This window comes from Dipodomys merriami, unplaced genomic scaffold, assembly GCF_024711535.1.
Source record: "Dipodomys merriami isolate MVZ:Mamm:240054 unplaced genomic scaffold, mDipMer1.0.p SCAF_34, whole genome shotgun sequence".
Taxonomy (NCBI): domain Eukaryota; kingdom Metazoa; phylum Chordata; class Mammalia; order Rodentia; family Heteromyidae; genus Dipodomys; species Dipodomys merriami.
The window spans coordinates 17,145,834-17,170,757 of NW_027204937.1; the positions used below are offsets into that span (position 1 = coordinate 17,145,834).

The 24,924-nt window shown below is 42.1% G+C and overlaps 1 protein-coding gene across 1 annotated transcript in view; it reads right to left on the reverse strand.

The window, feature by feature from the left end:
• LOC138803476 (zinc finger protein Rlf-like) overlaps nt 1-24,848 on the reverse strand; it is a 67,043-nt gene extending 42,195 nt beyond the window's left edge. The window contains exons 1-3 of the mRNA XM_069987556.1: nt 24,588-24,848; nt 5,326-5,480; nt 2,687-2,768 (exon numbers count right to left, since the gene is read on the reverse strand). Coding sequence (XP_069843657.1) covers nt 2,687-2,768; nt 5,326-5,480; nt 24,588-24,848 — 498 coding nt within the window. The remainder of the gene's footprint in view (nt 1-2,686; nt 2,769-5,325; nt 5,481-24,587) is intronic.
• Nucleotides 24,849-24,924: the final 76 nt, after the last annotated feature.

Consider the following 24,924-nt stretch of genomic DNA (forward strand, 5'->3'; position numbering starts at 1 on the left):
GCTACACAGCAAGATCCTATCTCCAAAAACAAGCAAAAAAAAAAAAAAAATCAGGGCTGGGAAGGTGGCTCAGTGGTAGAGTGCTTGCCTTGCGTGCATGAGGCCCTGGGTGCAATTCCTCAGCACCATATAAGCAGAAAAAGCCAAAGTGGTGCTGTGGCTTAAGTGGGAGAGCGCTAGCCTTGAGCTGAAGACAGTGCCCAGGCTCAGTGTTCAGGCCCACAACAACAACAAAATCAACATGTTATGCATGAAAGACAATTTTAGCAGCTATACAAACATGTGAGAAATTAGGAATGAATATTTAAACATAGACCAAGAACAGAACAAAGAATCCTCTTCTCCCCAAAGAAAAACATTAAAAGAATATGTTTCTAATATATAATGAAGAATGTTTGTCTTTACTTGTGCATACTGGAAAGCTACTATGGAGTTTGTGTCCTGGAGTAAATACTTTACAAAGTAATCTATGGGTTTTCAATGGGGGTGTTATTGTGGACAAGTTAGTTAACCTCTCTGTCTCCCCATATATACACAAAGAGCCGGATAACTATTGTATTATAAAGTTTGATGAAAGAATATAAAGTATATGTAGTACCAGAGCAGTGAATAAAATTAGTGATCAATAAACAAATAATTGCTATTACTTATTATGTCTATTTTTTAAATACTTTCTTCTGTCCCCATCACTGACAGGCATATTTGTCTCCTGTTGTTGTAATATCTTGATATTTTTCCCCATTCCATTCTCTCTAACTTGCCACTTTCTCATCTACACAGAAAGGTGATAATCAAGTCAATATGAAAACCCCAATAGTTCTTCTGTAAGTAAAATGCATGAACAGAATGGCAATTGTGGTTCCTTGTGAAACTTACAAAGCTTGGGAAAATCTTCAAAGTATTGGGGGGAAAAATAAACCTCAAATGTGATAAATATGGCATTCTATATACTGAAAGTTACTATGAAAGTACAAATATGCTACCTTACAACCATAAATTCTATTTTTCTACTTATTTTATATTTATTCTATTTTAAATGTATATATGTTTATAAATTTATATATTGTATTTATAGATATTGTATGTTTATATATAGTCACATTTCTTTTTTTTTCAAATTCTTTATTGTGATTAAGTGGTTACATAATTTCCCAAATTTCACAGTATTGTGGAATAGTGATGCTTAGTTAAAGTCACAAACACATTCTAACTTTCAGGGGGCAAACTGTCTATCGTGGTCTATGACTTTTATGAGTTCTATGAGCTTTGACAATACAGTTATTTTTTCCACGTCAGATGATATATACATTTCTTTCATTTTCCATAGCGTTAGCTGTTCTCTCTTTCCCACTCGTTCCCTCCCTCCCATCGCTGACATTGAGTTGCTTAGTTCATTTTGATCAATGTCCAGTGCAGCTGATGGATCCCCCTGTTGTATGTTATTCACATTTATTTCTATTCTATTTTATTCCATTTTTATTTTTGGGGGGGTGGGAGGGGTCTGGTTGTGGGGCCTGAACTCTGGGCCTGGGCTCTGTCCCTCAGCTCTTCAGCTTAAGGCTAGCGCTCTACCACTTGAGCCACAGCGCCACTTCCAGCTTTTTTCTTTTTTGCTTATGTGGTGCTGAGGAATTGAACCCAGGGTCTCATGCATGCAAGGCAAGTGCTCTACCACTGAGCCACCTTCCCAGCCCCTATTCTATTTTTTTTTTTTTTTTGGGGTCCAGATGTGGGGCCTGAACTCTGGGCCTGGGCACTGTCCCTTAGCTCTTCAGCTCAAGGCTAGCGCTCTACCACTTGAGCCACAGCGCCACTTCCGGCTTTCTTCTTTTTGCTTATGTGGTGCTGAGGAATCGAACCCAGGGCCTCAGGCATGCAAGGCAAGTGCTCTACCACTGAGCCACCTTCCCAGCCCCCCTATTCTATTTTTAAACTTTTGCTTGATTTCTAAAGTATGTAAAGACAAAATTAAATGAAACAACATTATTTCCTGTTTTACGGAGACAGTTTCCTAAACTGTCTGAACTCATGAACCACTAGTGTCAGCCTTCTAAGTGCTGAGATTACAGATATATCAGTAAGCCCACACTAAAAACAAAAAACTGGGAATGTGGCTTAGTGGTGGAGTGTTTGCTTAGCATGCATGAAGCACTGGGTTCAACTTTCTTGGTATCATATAAACAAAAAAATTTTAAATACTAACTATATATATATATATATATATATATATGAAAGAAAAGCTAGTATTTTTTTTAAGTTTCAACATACTGTTTTGGCTGGTAGAAATAATTTTTCTCACCTCATGAACTTAATGCCAATATATAAGGAATTAACTTTTGTTCTAGGTTACCTATTTTAGTTTGCTGGGAGTAACTAAGTATCCTGAATTCCTAACAGAGACCTTTTAAAAAATAAAATAAAATAAAAATTGACTAACGTGGAGCTGGGTACCAGTAGCTCACACCTGTAGTCCTAACTATGGAGAGTCTGAGACCTGTAGGAAAGTGGTTCAATGCCAGTCTGGGCAAAAAAGTCTGCAAGACTCCATTTCCAAATAACCAGCAAAATGCCAGACTAGAGATGTGGCTCAAATAGTAGCACTCATCATGAGCAAGAAATCTAAGTGAGAATTTAAGATCCTGAGTTCAAGCCCTGGTAATATCCCCAGCCCAAAATTTTGACTCACCTGTAGAGATTGAAGGAATGGTACCCAGACTTCGCATGGCAGTTCACTTTCAGACACTGAAAGTAGTAATTCAAAACAACTCCTACAATACAGATAAGTATATAAAGGTGGTTATAGCAGTAATTATAATACAAAGCAACACTGAACACGCATTTCACATTTGTTTAGATTATTCTGAACTGTTTTACTTTTTCAATTTTTCTTTGAAATTGTTGGAGGGGGGTGACACAGATCAAGATGCATTGTATTCATATACTGCTTTGTTAAATGATACCTCCCTTGTACAAGTGCTTAAAGATAATTTTTAAAAAAGAAAATACTTTTAAAGTGAAAAAAAACACAACTTTTTACATTCACATTGTTGCTTTAATACATTTAGTTAGAACATATACCCTTATATTCTAAGTTGGTTTATTTAGCTTGCTTGGGTAGAGGAGGGCAAGGCACCCATAGGAACAATTCTGACTCTACAAGTGAAAAATAGGAGCACATGTTAGTATGACTTTAGGTGACAAGAGTGATAAATATATGTAACTGTTGCCAATGTAGGTTTCTGTCCCTTGTAGAAGAAGAATAGTTGGGAAAGTTACTTTTTTATTTCTAATAAACCATGCAAGACAAAAATAGTTTCTTTGCTGGGCATCGCAAGGTTCATACCCATAATCCTAGCTACTCAAGAGGCTGAACTCTAAGGATCACAGTACAGAGATAACCCAGGCAGGAAAGTCCATGAGACTCTTACCTCCAATTAGCCACTACAAAACCATAAATGGCACTTGGCTCAAAGTGATAGAGCACTAGACTTGAGCACAAAATCTCAGGACATGAGTTCAAGTCCCAGGACTGGCACACACAATTTTTTTTTCCTCCTTTCTACTGTAAACATTACCTATGCATAAGGAAGAAGTGGCAGGAAGGATTTTTAAAAAGAAAACATAACTACTTGAATAAAGAACTCAAAGTACCAATCAAGCAATACTTCTCTAAAATCCTACTTTACCCCTTAGAGATTAGGATAGGTAACAGAGAAAATGAGGTTTGGTGGGAGAAACAATGGGATTACAAAACCAAGAATGCTTACATTCCATATAGGTATATTATAGGACTTGGCTTTAGAGAATAGGATGGAAAACAGGTTAGGCCGGGGGGGGGGGGGGGGGGGGAATGAACCACAGAGACTAGAAATCACCCACTAAACAATTTAATGCAATCCTAAACCTCAAAGTCACTGTTGTTTTTCAATCTGCGGGTGTATAGTTCACTAAAGGTGTAATTCTGTCTGTATGAAAGCAACAGCTAAATGATCAAAAACTCATTTTGGGGGGAGGGGAGGGGTCCGGTCATGGGGCCTGAACTCTGGACTGGGTGCTGTCCCTCAGCTCTTCAGCTCAAGGCTAGCGCTCTACCACTTAAGCCACAGTGCCACTTCCGGCTTTTTTTTTTTTTTTTGCTTATGTGGTGCTGAGGAATCGAACCCAGGGCCTCAGGCATGCAAGGCAAGTGCTCTACCATTGAACCACCTTCCCAGCCCGACCAAAGACACTTATAATGTACTTTTATAGTTTTCTTCTGGTAACATTATTCTTAGTTCAAATAATATACTCAAACTGCAGAACTTTCCCTACCATAGTGTTCTTCAGAGGCAACCATAATTTCTAGATACTCAGTCATCTGAATCAATCTGTGATGGTTATTCTTTTTTTCTGGTAGGTCATGAGGCTTGAACTCAGGGCCTGGATGCTGTCCTTGAGCTATTTTTTGCCCCAGGTTAGCACTGTGTGGTAGTTGATTCTGTTGGCTTGGTTAGATTAGGAGATACCCAGAGGACGAGTGAAGCACACCTGAGTGTGTTTCCAGGCAACTAAGGAGGGAAGATCTGCTCTCAAAGTTTGGCAGCATTCTTCCTTCTACAGACCACAACCCAAATGAGGGGAAAGGAAAAAAGTAATGAGTACAGGCTTTTTCACAGCCTCATGTCTTTCATGATAATAGCTGTTCTGCTCTGCTCTAAGTCCTCCCCACCATGGTGGTCTAAAACTGTGAGCCAAGAACAATCTTTCTTCCCTTTTACTTAGTTTTCTCAGATATTTGGTCGTGGCAATGATTAAATTAACACAGAAGATTGGTACCCAAGAGTGGGTTATTGCTATGACTAAACCTACTATGTGGCTCTTCAAATGTGGAACTGATTTACTGAAGGAATTTGGGAGTATGTGGAGTTTAAGGCTAGAGAAGCTCTAGAACTCAATCAGAAAGGCCAATGGGAACACAGACAATTAAAAACTGTGCTCATGAAGTTTCAGATAGGAACAAGGACTCTATTCAGAAATGACCAGATGTTATGACAGTTACATTATGGCAAATAATTTGCTTACATTTTGTTCATGCCCTAAGACAGTGAGAGGCTGAATTTAACTGTAACAGACACAGAGGAAATTTCAAGGCAGCCAGCCCTCAGGCTGTGGCATGATTATTGCCAGCTAGAAGTAAAATGAAAGTTGGGACTAAAAAGCAGAGTAAAAAGATTAAAAACATGTAAGTGGGCTAGAAAAAGCATGTTTAAAGTTCGGTCAAGAAGGATATGGTTAAGAAATCAGAGCCATTAAAGTTTTTAGATTGATTTAAATTCTTAAACTTACAGTACTAATCTGCCAAGCACTAAGAGAACATCTTCACATTCAGTAGTTAAAAATGGACGTGCACTGGCAAAGCTTTGGATGGCAAGTCGGTATACCTCCAGAAGATACACAATATGTTCTGATGCATTCTTGTTGCTTGCATATTGCAATAAGGTCTAAAAAATAAAATGAAACATTTGATTATTTTACAAGTGAAAATAAAACAGTCCAGGAAATGGAAACATGGGGGTTTTTTTCTGAAAAAAAAAAAATAAACAACTATTCTGTTAAAAAATGTACCACTATTTCCCTTTTCTCCTAACAGATACACTTTTTATTCATCTCCATTTGTTTGGGCTTTTTGTGCTGGTCCCAGGGCTTGAATTAAGGGCCTGGATGATATCCCTGAGCTTTTGTGCTCAAGGCTAGCACTATGCCACTTGAGCCATAACTCCATTTCTGGCTTTTTGGTCTCTCAGACTTTTCCTGATGGGGCTGGCTTCAAACCAAGATCCTTAGATCTCAACCTCCTGAGTAGCTAGGATTACAGGTGTAAGCCACTGGCTCCCAGCTTCTTTTTAGGTCCATTTACAAGACTCTATTTTCATCACTTAATAAGTTATCTCTTTTGAGCTAAAGAGCTGTTCTTCTGACATCAGAATAAATCTTAAGAGCAAACTAAAAAACTCCTTATAGATCTGGAGTAACGAAGTCTGAAATTCAACAAGCTTCATTAATACAACATGCAATTAAGATAGAAGGAGGAATATAAAGGAGGAAGTAAACCTCCTGGAGGGAAAGTAGGAGAGAAAGAGAGAAAGAAGTAGGAAAGGTATATTCTCTGAGAATAGCTATTAGCTCTTGGCTACAACACACACCACCACCAACAACAACAAAAACCAGCTACTTTTTTTCTGCATATAAAACAACTGATTAAGCTTCTAAGAATTTATATAACCAGCTTAATTTTATTCATTGATTTATTTGGTTTTGTGCTGGCCCTGGGCCTAGAACTCGGGGCCTGCCTGTCACTAAGCTGTTGTGCTCAAGGCTACACTATAGCCAAAAGCTGCTTTTTAGTGATTAATTGCAGGTAAGATTCTCATGGACTTTCTTGCCTGGGCTGGCTTCGAACTTGAACCTCATATTATGGTATTTGAAAATCTGTCCATTAGGTTATTATACCCATATATAAGCATCTTGCTACTTAAAATCACTTTATATAAGTAGCCTTCATTACTTTCAGAAAAGCATCATGTCATCATTTAATCAAATCCCAAATCTTAATTTAAAAAAAATGGGTCAGAAGGATCACAAAACAATCCTGTTTCAGCTAAAATGAGTAGAGAGAAGGAGTGTAGAATACATGCATACCTGTTATGTAACCAGACTTCTAATTGCCTTTAAGTAATTTATTAAAATCAATGAATCAATCTTACAAATTCTGGTTTAGCCAGGCACCAGTGACTCACACCTATAATCGTAACTACTCAGGAGGCTGAGATCTGAGGATCACAGTTCAAAGCCAGTCCTGGCAGGAAAGCCCATGAGACTCTCCAATAAACGGACAGAAAAGCAGAAGTGGCACGCTGCAGCTCAAGCGGTAGAATTCTAGCCTTGAGCTGAACAGCTCATGGACAACGCCAACACCCAGAGTTCAAGCCCCATGACAGACAAAAAAAAAAAAAAGAAATTCTGGTTTAGATCAGCAAATTACTTATTGTTTGTAACAGCTAATCCAACAATTAGGAAAATATGAGTACTTGATCCTTCAGGTCACTGTCTTCTCCTCCTGAGGCTTAAACTCAGGGCCTGGGCACTTTTGAGCTTCTTTTGCTCAGGCTAGCACTCTACTACTTGAGCCACAGTGCCACTTCTAGCCTTTTCTGTTTATGTGGTACTGAAGAATTGAACCCAGGGCTTCATGCATGTTAGGCAGGAACTCTACTACCTAGCCACATTCCCAACTTGAAGTCAGATACTTTGTCTTATTAAACTTTATAGACCTACAATCCCTCACCCACTCCTATTAGACAGCCTCCAGTCTGATGTTTGCTGAATCTAATACTCAACAATGTATTCATTTGACAAGTGTTTATTGATAGCCTATTATTATAATAAAGTACTAGGGAAAAAGATAATGTGACAGTTGAAACCACACATAAAAACTAATCAACTACTAACAAAAGTATACAAGAGAAGTACAGAACATATACAGGTAGTCAAATCCTCCCGCCCCCGCCCCAAATATCCAAATCTAGTGAGAATGTCCCTGCCACCAAAGCTATTATCTTCTGGCGCAAAAATTTTATTAAGATGTCTACAAAGACCAGGCACACTAATGAACAAATCTGTTATTCAAACACCTAAGAGGCAGAGATGAAAGTATCTTGGTTCAAGGCCAGCCTAGGCAAAAATGTAACCAAAAAGGCTGGGAGCAGTGGTACATACCTGATATACCGGCTATGGGGGAAAAATAAATAGGAGAGAGACAGCAGAGAGGAAAGGCGAGCATGATACTCTATTCAAATAACTAAAGCAGGGCTGGGAAGTTGGCTCAGTGGTAGAGCGCTTGCCTTGCATGCATGAGGCCCTGGGTTCGATTCCTCAGCACCACATAAGCAAAAAGAAAAAGGCCGGAAGTGGCGCTGTGGCTCAAGTGGTAGAGCGCTAGCCTTGAGCTGAAGAGCTGAGGGACAGCGCCCAGGCCAGAGTTCAGGCCCCACGACTGGACCCAAATAATAATAATAACTAAAGCAAAAAGAGTTTGAGGTATGGCTCAAGAACCTGAATTTAAGCCCAGTATCACAAAAAAGGGGGGAGGGGAACAGATGCCAGTGGCACATGTTTGTAATCCTAGCTATTTAGGAGGCTGAGATCTGAAAATCCTGGTTTGAAGCCAGACTGGGCAGGAAAATAACAGGCAGCTCCAATTTTTCTTTTCTTTTCTTTTTTTAATTGGTCATGGGGCTTGAACTCTGGGCCTGGGCACTGTCTCTCAGCTCTTCAGCTCAAGGCAAGCACTCTAACACTTGAGCCACAGCACCACTTCTGGTTTTGTGAGTGGTTTATTGGAGATCAGAGTCTCAGACTTTCCTGCCCAGGCCAGCTTTGACCAAAGATCCTCAGATCTCAGCCTCCTGCAGAGCTGGGATTACAGGCTTGAGCCACCGGCGCCTGGCTCCAATTTTTCTTTATTGTATACATCATTACATTTACAAAAGAAAAATTATCTGCCTTCCCTCTAAACTTTTCCACAATCAAGTAGAAAACAATCATGTTTTTGCAATGGATAAATGCCAATTAAAACTTACAAAGTGGGGCTGGGAAGGTGGCTCAGTGGTAGAGTGCTTGCCTTGCATGCATGAGGCCCTGGGTTCTATTTCTCAGCACCACATAAGCAGAAAAAAGTCAGAAGTAGCACTGTGGCTCAAGTGGTAGAGTGCTAGCCTTGAGCTGAAGAGCTGAGGGAAAGCACCCAGACCCAGAGTTCAAGCCCCACGACTGGCAAAAACAAACAAACAAACAAAAAACTTACATATTATGAAATATTTCAACAGAATAATTATATTTATTAAGCATATAGTATGGGGTCAGGTACTTTCCTAAGAGCTTTCATGCTACTACAGATGAATGGCATAACAAAATGTTAAGGAGGATAATGGTCCCATAAGATTATGATGGAACTGTCAGGCTCGGGTGGCTCACTCCTGTAATCCTAGCTACTCAGGAGGCTGAGATCTGTGGATCTCCCTTCAAAAGCCAGGGCAGGAAAGTCCGTGAGACTCTTCTCTCCAATAAACCACTAGAAAACCGGAAGTGGTGCTGTGGCTCAAGCGGTAGAGAGCTCGCCTTGAGCTGAAGAGTGCAGGGACAGCGCCCAAGCCCAGAGTTCAAGCCTCATGACCCACCAAAAAAAAAAAAAAAAAGATTATGATGGAACTAAAAAATTCCTATTGCTTATTTTTACTGACTTTATGTGTTTAGAAATATTTAGATTCATGGGCTGGGAAGGTGGCTCAGTGGTAGAGCGCTTGCCTTGCATGCATGAGGCCCTGAGTTTGACCCCTCAGCACTACATAAGCAGAAAAAAAAAGCCGGAAGTGGTGCTGTGGCTCAAGTGGTAGAGCACTAGCCTTGAGATGAAAAGCTGAAGGACAGCGCCCAGGCCCAGAGTTCAGGCCCCACGACCGGACCCCTCTCCCCCACCAAAAAAAGAAATATTTAGATTCACAAATATTTATGTGTTCACTACAAATACCTATAGAACTTAGTATAGAAACTTGGTGTACAGATTTTACAGGGGCAATAGGCTATATCATATAGCTTAGATGTACATAAGTATATTCTTAAGATGTTCATACAATGATGAAGCTGCCTGATTAGGAACACAGCTCAAATTATAGAGCATTTGCCAAGTAAGAATGAGGTCCTGAGGTTGGGAAGATGGCTAGTGGTAGAGTGCTTGCCTCACATGTATGGGGCCCTGGGTTCGATTCCTCAGCACCACATAAACAGAAAAAGCTGGAAGTGGCGCTGTGGCTCAAGTGGTAGAGTGCTAGCCTTGAGCTGAAGAGCTGAGGGACAGTGCCCAAACCCAGAGTTCAAGCCCCATGACTGTCCCCCGCCCCCAAAAAACAAACAAACCTGGGGCTGAAGAATTGAGGTACAGCGCCCAGGCCCCAAGCTTAAGCTCCGTGACCAACCAAAAAAAAATAAAGGTCTTTGGGTCGAGCATCTAATTCCAGCACTTTGAAGTAGAGGAAAGAGAATAGCAAGTTTCAAAACTAGTCTGACCTACAGCAAGACCTTGTTTAAAACAAAACAAAAACAGAAAACTTCTTTGGAACAATATAAAGCTTAGAAATGATTCTATAAGAAAAGATCAATCTTCCATCAAAAGCAATCCCATTAGATCCACCTATTCACTTACGGATTCTATTACTCTCAATTCAATAGATAAGAATACAAATCTATAGGAAGACTTAAAGTAACAGAGTATTGGAATGAGGTTTTAAAGTTAAATCTGATTTCAAAGGTGCACATATGCTTTCTATTTCATATGACAAAATATAAGACTGATCAAATTGTGGTATTTTATCCACATTTACTGTTAGAACTTCATAGAATAATTTGTTCTAGGTTTAACATTTTCACTTATCAAGTCCTTTAAAGATGAAACTAAATGATCACTACAAAGGAAAAGAACAAATACTGTGAACTCAGCAAACTAATGTAAACAAATTTTAGTTGGAATTAGTGTAGCTTCTATTGGGACAAGCTTTCTATGTTTATTGGGTTGTTTTTTTTTTTTTCTGCTGGTCTTGGAGCTTGAACTCAGGGCCTAATTGCTGACTTAGAGGGTTTTTGTTTTTGTTTTTGCTCAAGGCTAGTGCTCTACCACTTGAACCACTGGGGTTCCACTTCTGGCTTTTTGGTAGTTTATTACAGATAAAAGTCACAGATGTTCCTGCCTGGGCTGCCTTCAAACCATAATCCTCAGATCTCAGTCTCCTGAGTAACTAAGATTATAGGCATGAGCCATAAGCACCAGGCTAGGGCTGTGTAATTTTAGAGCAAAAGCCAATTTCAATGGTCATGTAACTTAATAAGAAATTTGAGGGGCTGGGAAGGTGAATCAGTGGTAGAATGCTTGCCTCGCATGCATGAGGCCCTAGGTTTGATTCCTCAGCACTATGTAATCAGAAAAGGCCAGAAATGGGCTCTGTGGCTCAGGTGGTAGAGCACTAACCTTGAGCTGAAGAGCTCAGGGACAGCTCCCAGGCCCAGAGTTCAGGCCCCACAACCAACAACAACAACAAAAAGATTAATTTATAAATCATAAGTGACTACACTGGTAAGTCTCTCAAGCCACAATCACTACATTATACCACATACTCAAATAGCTTCAAATTTGCTTATGACTGTAGAATTCTTTAGAATTCTTGAGAACCACAAAGGAACATAGAATTTCCAGATCACATAGTCAAGACTGAATGATCAGACAAAATCTAGTATTAGTGGCTTAACTATTAATACAATGAAGTTATATGGGGGGCTAGGAAGGTAGCTCACTGGTAGAGTGCTTGCCTTGCATTCATGAGGCCCTGGGTTTGATTCCTCAGCACCACATAAATAGACAAAGCTTGAAGTGGCACTGTGGCTCAAGTAGTAGAGTGCTAGCCTTGAGCTGAAGAGCTGAGAGACAGCACCCAGGCCCAGAGTTCAGGCCCCAGGACCAACTAAAAAAAAAAGTTATACAAAAACCTCACAAAATTAATCTATAATACACATGAAAAACATTCAAATGCTTGAAAAATATTCAAATGCTATTTCAACACAAATGTGATAGCATTTTTGTTGCCTATCAGACAGGTAAATATTAAATTTTAATAACTTTGAACTGGAGACATGGTATAAAAGGTAGAGTATCAACCATGACTGAAAAAAACATTCAAGAGCGTCGACAGCCTGTCAAAAGCATGACAGTTCAAGCCCAATATATATACACATACAAAAAAAGCTTAACACCACCAAATTGGAAAGAATATAGTGAAACAGAAATTCCAAACATTGTTGTTATAAGTATAAATTCAATTTTATTGTACACCAGTATCCATCATAATTTAAAGTAAACATTCATTCTTTTTCTTTTTTTTTGTCAGTAGTGGGGCTTGAACTCTGGGCCACGGTACTGTCCCTGAGCTCTTCAAATCAAGGCTAGTACTCTACCACTTGAGCCACAGCACCACTTCCAGTTTTCTGGGGGTTTATTGGAGATAAGAGTCCTACGGATTTTCTGTCCGGGCTGGCTTTGAACTTCGATCTTCAGATCTCAGCCTCCTGATTAGTTATGATTACAGGTGTAAGCCACCGTCACCCACCAAAGTAAACAGTCTTTTAACATAATTTTTTTTTCTGCCCAAGACCAGGACTTACACTCAGTAACAGATACTTGATGCTCATTGGCAGGTACTCTTCCACCTAAGCATGCCTTCAATGTCTAGCAGAGTAATTTCTTTTCACCTGAAGGCTAGTGCTTTACCACTTGAGCCACAGCGCCACTTCTGGCTTTTTCTGCTTATGTGGTACTGAGGAATCGAACCCGGGCCCCATGCATGCAAGGCAAGCACTCTACCACTGAGCCACCTTCCCAGCCCTAGCAGAGTAATTTCTATTCCAGGAATTTATGCTACAAAGGCTTAATATTTATAATTCAATACAATGCTTAATAAATATATATTTATATTTATACACATATTTGGGGGGGAGGGTCGGTAGTGAGGCCTGATTCTGGGCCCGATCAGCTCTTCAGCTCAAGGCTAACACTCTACCACTTGAGCCATAGTGCCACTGCAGGCTTTTTGCACTTATGTGGTACTGAGAAATTGAACCTAGGGCCTCATGAATGCAAGGCAAACACTCTACCACTGAGCCACCTTCCCAGCTCTTTTTTTTTTTTTTTTTTTTGGGTCCGGTTGTGGGGCCTGAACTCTGGGCCTGGGCACTGTCCCTCAGCTCTTCAGCTCAAGGCTAGCACTCTACCACTTGAGCCACAGCGCCACTTCCGGCTTTTTCCTTTTTGCTTATGTGGTGCTGAGGAATCGAACCCAGGGCCTCATGCATGCAAGGCAAGCGCTCTACCACTGAGCCACCTTCCCAGCCCCCAGCTCTTTTTTTTTTTTTCTTTCTTTCTTTTTCTTTTTTGGCCAGTCCTAGGGCTTGGATTCAGGGCCTGGGCACTGTCTTTTGCTAGGACTTTACCACTTGAGCCACAGCTCCATTTCCGGCTTTTTCTGTTTATATGGTGCTGAGGAATCAAACCCAGAGCCTCATGCATGCAAGGCAAGCACTCTACCACAGAGCCCCTTCCCAGTCCCAGCTTGATATTTAAGATGTGTTCCAAAACATTATTTGTGGTAATAACCAAAAAAGGATACAAGTGATTGATTATGGTACATGCTCTAATGTACAGAAAAATGTCTTCAACATATTACATTAAAAAAAGAATGCAAGCCAGACATGATAGCTCATACCTGTAATCCCAGGTACTTGGGAGATGGAGATCAGGAAGACCGTAGTTCATGCCAGCCCAGTTAGTGAGACCTCATTCTCATCAAACAAGCCAGGGAGCAGCGGTGTGTGCCTATCACACCAGATATTCAAGAGGCATAAAGGAAGACTGCTGTTCAGGCTTGTGGGGGAGACTGGAGGGATATAAGACTATATTCTGAGAGGAAAACAAGCCTAAAGCAGACAGCAAGGTGGCTCAAGCCTGTAATCCTAACTTCTTGAGTGGCAGAGATCAAGGGATCAATGGTTGAAAGTTAGACCAACAAGTTTGCAAGACTCCATTTCAACTACTGGCTGGGCACAGTGGTGTGTGCCAGTCATCCCAACAACAAAGGGAAGGACAAATAGGAGGATCAAAATTCAGGCTAGCCTGGGCCTAAAGTGAAACCCCATATTGAGAATAACCAACCCTTGTTGAGCACTGTGGCTCAGCTATTCAGGAGTCTGAGTTCTGAGGATTACAGTAAAGTCCATTAGACTCATACCTCAATTAACCACCAAAAAGCCAGAAGTGGAGCTGTGGTCCAAGTGGCAGAGTACTAGCCTTGAGCAAAAGAAGCAACTCAGGGACAGTGCCCGACTCTTGAGCTCAAATCCAAGGACTGACAATAATAATAATAACAGCAACAACAAGAACAATCAAAAAGTCTGAACTGGAGGTATCTCTCAAGTAGCAGAGCACCAACTGTGTGTGAAAAAAGCTGACAGTACAATGACTTAAATTCAAGCTCCAGTTATATCTGTCTGTCTGACACACACACACACACACACACACACACACACACACACACACACACACACACACACACACACACACACACACACACACACACACACACACACACACACACACACACACAGAAGTAGTAGAGTTCTGGCCTTGTAAGCATGAGGTTCTCCAAGTACCTGAATTATAATACACTGAAATATAATTCATATGGAAAAAATAGAGAGAAGTATTTTGTTTTTTTGTGAAAAGCTCATGGTCATAGTTTAGAAATGAGAGAACCAAACTTCAGTGTGGTATGTAGAGAGACAAAACAACTAATACTCTTTGTCTTGCTTTATTATAGTGGGGGGAAAAAGACATGTGACTTTTGGGATGAAGTAGGCTTTAAACATGGCAATATGTTTTAGATCTTGTTTTTAGATAATGTTTTAAATACTTCAGGATACCTAATGTCTCTATAGAAAATTTACATTGCATCTTGACATTAAGGACATATTAAGAAACATTCATCCAAGCTGGGTGTCTGTAATTACAGCTCACACTTGTAATCCTAGCTACTCAGGAGGCTAAGATCTGAAGAGTACAGTTCAAAGCCCACCTGAGTAGAAAGTCTATGAGACTCTTATTTCTAGTAAACTACTCAGAAAAGGCTGGAAGTGGTAAAGTGCTAGCTTTGAGCACAAAGAGGCTCAGGGATAGTGCCCATGCCCTGAATTCAAGCCACAGGACCAGAAAAAAAAAATTAATCCCAGAATTATCCAACATATTAATACAGAAACCTAACTGAAAAATAAGGGTTACTAATTTATGGGGAGGGAGCTGTACAGTACTGGGGCTTGAATCCAGGGCCTTGTTACTTATTTGTTCCACCAACTGAGCAATGTCTCCAACTCTTTTTGCTTTCAGCTTATTTTTAAGACAGGATCTTGTGTTCTCTGCCCTGGAAAAGCTTCATGCCATAGCCCTTCTACTTCCACATTGTAGCTGAGATTATAGGCACATAACAACTATGCCTAGTCCTAATGTATAAACCTTTATTTTTTTAGACTGAACTCAAAGCCTGGAGCTTGCTACTACCACTTGAGCTACACCTGAATCATTTTTTCTTTTAGGTTATTTTTCAAATAGGGTCATAATTTTTTTTGCCTTTCTTGCCTGGGAACAATCTTTGGATGGATATCCTCCCACATGTACCTATAATTATAGAACTCTCCACCATGTCCATCCTATTTGTTGAGAGGGAGTAGGCCCACTTCCCCCTACACCCCACTTCTGAGTAACTGGAATGACAAATATGAGTCACCATTATCTGGCCAATTCATAATCTTCAGGCACAAAAAGTTTAGGAAATGCTGAAAAATGGAAAAAAGGGCATGGGCTCTGATATCTATATACCTCACCACTACTTGTGAAATACATGATTCCCTATATTTGTTTTCTATCTGTAAAATGAAAATACTCTCACATGAGTGTTTAGCACAGGAGAGATTTTTTTTTTTTCCCTCCAATATAGGCCAGGCTGGTTCCTAAACTGGCTCTGTACTCCAGGCTGGCTTAGAACTCAATATCCTCTCCTACCTCGGACTCCGAAATGCTAGGATTACAGGCATTTAACAATGTGCCACCACTCAAAGCAGTGCTGGGAACTAAATCCAAGGCTTTGTGCTTGCTATACAAGTTCTCTTACCCCTGAATTACAACTTTTCATGTAGTGGTTTACATGTTGGCTTTTGGTCAGCAATGAAAGTTTGTTGTTGTTTTGGGGATTTTTGTCGGTCATGGGGCTTGAACTCAGCTTGGGCACTATTCCTCAGCTCTTCAACTCAAGGCTAGTGCTCTACCACTTGAGCCACAGCACCACTTCCAGTTTTCTGGTAGTCTACTAGAGATAAGAGTCTCAGGGACTTTCCTGCCTTGGCTGGCTTTGAACCTCAATCCTCCTATCTCAGCCTCCTGAGTAGCTAGATTACAGGTGTGAGCCACCGGCACCTGGCAGCAATGAAAATTTTATAAATGTTATTAAGTTTATTTTATTTGGGTGCCAATGGCTTATGCCTATAATCCTAGAGGTTCAGGAGGCTGAATTCTAAGTATCATGATTCAAGGCCAGCCTGGGCAGGAAAGTCTGTGACACTCTTATCTACAATTTATTCTACCACTTGTTCAAGTGGTAGAGTACTAGTGTTGAGGGGAAAAAGGCTCAGGGACATACCCAGGGTTCAAGCCCCAGTATCAGCGTGTACACACACATACATGTACACATGCGCGCGTGTGCGTGCATGCGTGTGTGTGTGTGTGTATGATATATATTGTATCTGGATGGGCACCGGTGGCTCACACCTGTAATCCTAGCTACTCGGGAGGCTGAGATCTGAGAATTGGGGTTCAAAGCCAGCCCGGGCAGAAATGTCTGTGAGACTCTCGTCTCCAATAGAAAACTGGAAGTGGCACAGTGGCTCAAGTGGTAGAGCGCTAGCCTTAAGCTGAAGAGCTGAGGGACGGCGTTCAATCCCAGAGTTCAAGCCACATGACCGACCAAAAAAAAGGTTAAGATTTGTTTGTTATCCTCAAAAAGTCTGATGGATTAGAGAAAGGAAGAAATTAAGATCATGGGTTCCAATAAAGTACAAGGAACTACTCAACAGTTAATACCTTCACGACACTTCTACTCCAGTGGAAGAAACAGATCAGTTAACAGTGATTAGAAGACAAGTAAAGAAGGGATATGGGGGTGGAAAGTGATCAGAAAATGCTGTTCTGGTAAAATAGGGCAGTGGTGGTGGTGCTCATCTGTAACCCCAGCACTTGGGAGACAGAAGGACGAGGAGAATAGGACAGCTACATAGGCTACATAGCGAGAATAGGGGGGAAGGGCAGGGACAGGGAGGAGTTAGTGGATCCCACCTATAAATTCTAACTACTCAGGAGGCTGAGATCTGAAGCTCCCAGTTTGATGCCTTCCCTAGCGGGCAAATCTGAGACATGCATATCCAATTCATGAGCAAAAAGATGGAAATAGAGGTGTGGCTCAAGTGGTAGAGGACTAGCTTTGAGCTGAAGAGCTGAGGGACAGGGCCCAGGCTCAGGGTTCAAGCCCTACGACTGGTATTTAAAAAAAAAAAAAAAAAAAAAGACCCTCTCTCAAAAAAAATTTTAAAAAAGTACAAAAGACTAGATGAGAATAGAAAAGCAAGCTGAACTAAAGTTTCGAAGACATTTCATTTTATTCCAAAACTAAGAAATATGAAATATGGATTATCCAAATAACTACAAAGACACTGTTTTCTTTTTTTTTTTTTTTTTTTGGGTCCGGTCGTGGGGCCTGAACTCTAGGCCTGGGCGCTGTCCCTCAGCTCTTCAGCTCAAGGCTAGCGCTCTACCACTTGAGCCACAGCGCCACTTCCGGCTTTTTTTTTCTTTTTGCTTATGTGGTGCTGAGGAATCGAACCCAGGGCCTCAGGCATGCAAGGCAAGCGCTCTACCACTGAGCCACCTTCCCAGCCCCAACACTGTTTTCTTTAGTTCTGTCTTCACAACAACATAGTAACAGAGAACAATAAATAGTATTATCATTTCATTTGACAAAAGATTAAATTAAGACTTATAGAAAATAGCATGCTGAGGTTCATAGAGCTAGTTTAAAGGTGAAGACTGAATAGTAGGCCCCACCCCTTTACCAGTGGGTTTCAATGACCACCAGTTAATTTTAGTCTGAAAATAATAAATGAAAAATTCCAGAAATAAATAATACATTAAGTTTTTAATTGCAAACTGTTCTAAGAATTCTGATGAAACCTTGTGCCATCCACTTTAGTCCCAAACCAGAAATAAACCATTCCTCTGTCCATCTTATCCAAGATGTATATACTACTTCCATATTGTTAGCCAGCTAATGAGGTATTCAAGTAATTCTTACATAGTATCCAATGGATAAGTAAGTCACAATGCCTACATTTTCCAGTTCCCTTCATCTAAGGAAGGGTCCACAATAAGCTATTTTGATAAAGAAATGTAATTCATTCAATTCCTTATTGAAGTATACTGTAATAGTTATATATGGGCTGAGAAGGTGGCTCAGTGGTAGAATGCTTGCCTGCCATGCATGAGGCCCTGGGTTCGGATTCCTCAGCACCACATAAGCAGAAAAAGCCAGAAATGACACTGTGGCACAAGTGGTAGAGCCCTAGTCTTTTTTTTTTTTTTTTTGGGGGGGGGGTCCGGTCGTGGGGCCTGAACTCTGGGCCTGGGCGCTGTCCCTCAGCTCTTCAGCTCAAGGCTAGCACTCTACCACTTGAGCCACAGTGCCACTTCCGGCTTTTTCCTTTTTGCTTATATGGTGCTGAGGAATCGAACCCAGGGCCTCAGGCATGCAAGGCAAGCACTCTACCACTGAGCCACCTTCCCAGCCCTAGAGTGCTAGTCTTAAACTGAAGAGCTGAGGGACAGAGCTCAGCCCTCAATCCACAAAAAAATAAAAAATAGTAATAGTTATAACTTCTATTTTCTAGTTATTATTAATCTCTTACTATGCCTAATTTTATAAATTAACCTAGTATAGGTATGTATGGGGTAGGGAAGGACTAACATTTGGTGTTACTAGCAGTTTTAGGCATGGGATGGGCATGAGTGTCTTGTAATGTATCCTGAGAGATTCTGAAGGGATACTACTGTATGATATTATCATACTCAGAGCCCTTGTACCCAAATCACTAATCTAGGAAATGATGTTTTAATTTAATCTTATTTCTTATTTTATTTTATTTTATTTTTTGTCAGTCGTGGGGCCTGAACTCTGGGCCGGGACGCTGTCCCTCAGCTCTTCAGCTCAAGGCTAGCACTCTATCATTGGAGCCACAGCACCACTTCCGGCTCTTCCTGCTTATGTGGTGCTGAGTGATCAAACCCAGGGCTTCATGCATGCCCCATGATCATTAAAAATCTACAATCCAGGCATGGTGTAACAAAGATAATCCCAGTATTCAGGAGACTGAGGCAAAAAGATTACGAATTCAGGACTGGAAAGGTGGCTCAGTGGTAGAGTGCTTGCCTTGCATGTATGAAGCCCTGGGTTCAATTCCTCAGTACCACATAAGCAGAAAAAGTTGGAAGTGGTGCTGTGGCTCAAGTGGTAGAGTGTTAGCCTTGTGCCGAAGAGCTGAGGGACAGCATCCATGCCCAGAGTTCAGGCCCCACGACTGACCCCCCCCCCAAAAAAAATATTACAAGTTCAAGTCCAGCCCGGGTTACATAGTGAGACCCTGACTCCAAAACAGAAAACAAAAACCTACAAAGTCACTTTTAGAACCTAAAACTATCCCAAGTAGGGCACTGGTGGCCCACCCCTGTATTTCTAGCTATTCAGGAGGCTGAGATCTGAGGATGGAAGTTCCAAGCCAGCCTGGCCAAGAAAGTCAGTGAGACTCATATCTCCAACTAACCACCTGAAAACCAAAAGTGGAGCTGTGCCCCATAGTAGAGTACTAGCCTTGAGCACAAAAGCTCAGGGACAATGCCTAAGTCCTGAGTTCAAGCTCCAAGACAGACAAAATAAATAAATAAAAATGCCAGGTGTGGGCTGGGAAGGTGGCTCAGTGGTAGAGCGCTTGCCTTGCATGCATGAGGCCCTGAGTTCGATTCCTCAGCACCACATAAGCAGGGGGGGAAAAAAAGCCGGAAGGGACACTGTGGCTCACAAGTGGTAGAGTGCTATCCTTGAGCTGAAGAGCTGAGGGACAGTGCCCAGGCCAGAGTTCAGGCCCCACGACTAGACCCCCCCCCCAAAAAAAAAAAATACCAGGTGCTGGTGGCTCACACACTGTAATCCTAACTACTCAGGAGACTGAAATCTGAGGAACATGCTTCATAGCCAGCCCAAGCAGGAAAATCTGTGAGACTCTTTTTTTTTTTTGGGGGGTCCAGTTGTGGGGCCTGAACTCTGGGCCTGGGCGCTGTCCCTCAGCTCTTCAGCTCAAGGCTAGCGCTCTACCACCTGAGCCACAGCGCCACTTCCGGCTTTTTTCTTTTTGCTTATGTGGTGCTGAGGAATCGAACCCAGGGACTCATGCATGCAAGGCAAGCGCTCTACCACTGAGCCACCTTCCCAGCCCTCTGTGAGACTCTTATCTCCAGTTAACCACCAGAAAATCAGAAATGGTGGCTGTGGCTCAAAGTGGTAGAACTCTAGCCTTGAGCAAAAAGAGCTCAGAAACAGCGGCCTGAGAGTTCAAGCCCCACAACTGACAACAATAACAATAACAATAATAATAAAAAAATTAAATTAAGCAAGGCACCAATGGCTCACACCTGTAATCCTAGCTTCTTGGGAGGCTGAGAGCTAAGGACTGTGGCTCCAAGCCAGCCTAGGCAGAAGAGTCTGTGAGGCACTTATCTCCAACAGACTACTCAGAAAAAGCCAGGTAGGGCTGTGGCTCCATGACAGACAAACAACAACAAAAGTCTTGAAAAACTTTTTTTTTTTTAATTTTGTCGTGAACTCAGGGCCTGGGCACTGTCTGCCACTCCAGGTTTTGAGTGGTTAATGAGAGATATGAGTCTTTTTTTTTTTTTTTTTGGGGGGGGGGGTCTGGTCATGAGGCCTGAACTCTGGGCCTGGGCGCTGTCCCTCAGCTCTTCAGCTCAAGGCTAGCGCTCTACCACTTGAGCCACAGTGCCACTTCCGGCTTTTTTCTTTTTGCTTATGTGGTGCTGAGGAATCGAACCCAGGGTCTCAGGCATGCAAGGCAAGTGCTCTACCAGTGAGCCACCTTCCCAGCCCGAGATATGAGTCTTGTGGAAACTTTTCTGCCTGGGCTGATTTCCAATAGCAATCCTCAAATCTCAGCCTCCTGAAGAGCTAAGATTAAAGGTGTGAGCCACCTGTGCCCAGTAAAAGTCTTCAAATTTTATGTTACAAATAAAGCCACAAGTTATAAACTTTTCAAAGTCTTGATTCCAAAAGTATGGCAAAAATTTAAGAAGACATCAACTTATTTATTTTTTGGTCATGGGGCTTGAACTCGGGGCCTGGGCTCTGTCCCTATAAGCTTTTGTACTCAAAGCTATTGCTCTACCACTTTGAGCCCTGTGCCACTTCTAGTTTTCCAGTGGCTAATTAGAGATGAGTCTCCGGAACCTTCATGCCAAGGCTGGCTTCAAACAGAGATCCTCAGATCTCAACCTCCTGAGTAGCTAGGATTACAGGGCTGAGCCACCGGTACCCTGCTAAAGACATCAATTTTTTTAGCAAAACAAAGAAAGACTGTTTTCTGATGTTAAAACAATCAGAAAGGGAAAATCTTTTCGGAAAAATGAAAAATAAAAAGCATTATATCCCAGCCACTGAATACATACATTAGTTGAACATACTTTATCTGAGTATCATTTTCCTAATAACTATTACTTCTGGAGTATTATTTGTCTTCACAAATTTGAAAAAATTGAAAATATACCTACAAGGAGACAAGCTTCTCAATTTCATTCATCTGTCATTTTATTTGAGTTAGTGCAATTTCAAAGATTGGTCCATTTTTATTAAGGGTTCCAACAGATGAAGAGAATATAATGCCAACATGTTGCACAAGGGTACTAAATTTGGTCCAATTTAAATCTTCAGGACAGAATTTGTTTGTTTGTTTTTTTTTTGTCGGTCGTGGGGCTTGAACTCTGAGCCTGGGCGCTGTCCCTCAGCTCTTCAGCTCAAGGCTAGCGCTCTACCACTTGAGCTACAGCGCCACTTCCGGTTTTCTGGTGGTTTATTGGAGATAGGAGTCTCACTGTCTCTCCTGCCCGGGCTGGCTTTGAACCGCGATCCTCAGATCTCAGCCTCCTGAGTAGCTAGGATTATAGGCGTGAGCCACCAGCGCCCGGCTAGGACAGAATTTCTGAGTAAACCTTTGATGAGAAAACATCCTACGAGCACAGGTAAAGTCTTTATAACACAATACTATTACACCTATCTCTATATCCTAACTTCTCTTCAATACTCATACAATCATGTTTCTTTATTCTGCTTTTCAAATGGAAAAGTAAGAGCTATTCAACTAACTCAGTTAAAAGTTTTTCCTGGGGCTGGGAAGGTGGCTCAGTGGTAGAGTGCTTGCCTTGCATGCCTGAGGCCCTGGGTTCGATTCCTCAGCACCACATAAGCAAAAAGAAAAAAGCCAGAAGTGGCGCTGTGGCTCAAGTGGTAGAGTGCTAGCCTTGAGCTGAAGAGCTGAGGGACAGTGCCCAGGTCCAGAGTTCAGGTCCCACGACCGGACCAAAAAAAAAAAAAAAAAGTTTTTCCTGCTTCTGTTGACTTTATCTTGGCTACAGGAAAAAGAAATGTAACAAAAATACCATAACACCCACTAAAGATGAATGGATCCAAAAATTGTGCTACCTATATACAGTGGAATATTACGCAGCCATTAGAAAGGACAAAATAAAGTTAGAGCCAGGCACCAGTGGTGGCTCATGCCTGTAATCCTAGCTACTCAGGAAGCTGAGATCTGATGATCGCAGTTAAAAGCCAGCCTGGGCAGGAAAGTCCATGAGACTCATCTTCAATTAACTACCAGAAAACCGCAAGTGGTGCTGTGGCTCAACTGGTAGAGTGCTTGCCTTGAGCTGAAGAGCTGAGGGTCAACACCCAGGCCCAGAGTTCAAGTCCCACGACTGACAATAAATAAATAATAAAGTTGGAGCTGTAAGCACTATACAAATCAAAATATATATATATATGTATATATATATGTATCTTTTAACAAGCTTCAATCTGACTGGAAATATCTACATTAAGAATTAATCTATATTTTTGTTATCATTGCAGGAAGACAAATTAAGCTGAGAAGTCCTACTTCATAACCCACAATTGTTTTCCTGCTCCCATACTTCCCCTTGCAGGTAGCCTCCTCTTCTCTGGTAGCATACTGAGTTCCTTCTCAACTCTACCACTGACACTGGAATTCTGTCTCCTCCCCATCACCACACCTTTACATGATTCACTTTCATCCTTTTAGGATAGGGCTTTATCCTATCAAAGTGGCTTCTCCCACTACTAAGCATATATTACAATCTATAATTAACCTTTCTAAATTTATTTTTACTGTCTTCACTCTAGGATGTCCCATGAGGGCTCTCTCCTCACCACTGTCTCTACAACATCTTCTTTTCCATTATTAACAAAACTACTCTGAAAATAATGTCATTTCTACAATATCCTACCAACAGTATGCTCATCAAGGGTAAGTACTGGTTACTTACTCATGTTTCCTCCCTCAGCACTTGGGCCTGGCATCAGTCTAAAGAGTCAGTAAAAATCTTGTAGCATAAACCAGTATTCTAAATAAGAGTGATTGTTACTAGTAAGCAGAAAATAATTACAGGCTGTATACACAAAAACTGGATACAGTGTATGGGAGAAATTAACAAGGACAAAATTCCACTCAAAGAGAAGGTGCTCTGGAATCAGCAGAAAGGGGGAGGGGGGCACTCATGCAAATCAACTCTTGATTGTGCTCTAGAATAACAAAACAAATTGTTCCCCCTCTTCCCATTCCAATGCCACAATTCATTCGGCACACTCCATTGCTCACTAGGAGTTCAAGTACCAATACATTAGGATTATTTTGAATTCTCTAAGGTACACCGGGCAAGAAGCAAAAGGGATGACTGAAACCTGATAGTACAAATATCAGAAGTAGAAATAACAATGGCAAATGTTTACATTTTGAAAACATTTGAAGAAAAACCTCGGCACAATCTAGAACAAACCAAACACATGCATAAACACGTAGTTATAGGTTGGGACTCCTATAGCACAAAATGATCCATCACATAACTACCAAAAGAGGCCATACTGTCTCTGTCTCTTCTTTTACTCGAGACTATTCGCCACCACAAGGCTCATCGGCCTTGCTCCTGGTTAGCAGAATCCTCAAATGAATACAAGAAAAGGTGAAACCCTCAAAAAGGGTGAGAAGCAAAAACCAATCAACCAGTCCCACAACCCATAACAGCCCTTAAACTAAGCTTTTCAAAACCAACTGTCATTATCTTTTAGAGGCCAGAAGACTCCACAGACAAAAAACAAAAAAACTCAAAACATTGGCTTTCCAGTTAGGAAATCAGCACTCCACTTTAAAAACAAAAACAACAAAAAAGGCATCTTCTTGCAGGCACGGGCAATTAATCCCTCAGGAGGCAGTGACGCTCCAACCACCCAGCCAAGACACAGGAGACAGGGCACGGCCTCTCCCTGGAGCCGGTGGCGGTCTCCGGGCTCAATGAGCCCAGCCCAACCCACCAGGGCAGTGGCTAAAGTCGACTGTGGCGAAGCAGGGCCAGCACTGAGCTTCTGGCTGGGCCTTACCGGCCTGGGGGCGCGGCGGGACCCGGGGATGGTGTTGCTCTCAGAGCAGCTCGGAGGCTGCAACGGATCCGGGGCCTCTTCCCCTCGGCCCCCGCCCCGCTGCCCACAGTCAGCCAGTCAACCCCTTACCTGGCAGAAGCTCCGGCAGTAGTTCAAAGATGAGACCTCCGACACCTCCTGTTCCCTCAGCTCTGTCTCCAGCTGCCACAGACACGGTCTCAGACCGGGGGCTCCGGGTGCCGGCGATGTAGGGCGATGACCCCGAGCCATGGACTCAGTCTCGGCACCATCTCCGGTTCCCGCTCCCGCCGGTGCCTTAGCCTCAGCCTCGGTGGCGACGGCGGCTGCGGCGGCGACGGCGGTGGCGGCGTCTCCCTTTCCGTCCGCCATCTTCCCACGGCCCAGCAGCGCGTAGGCAACCAAGCCACGTGACCCGCCGCTGGGCCCGCCCCCCTGTCGCCCGCGC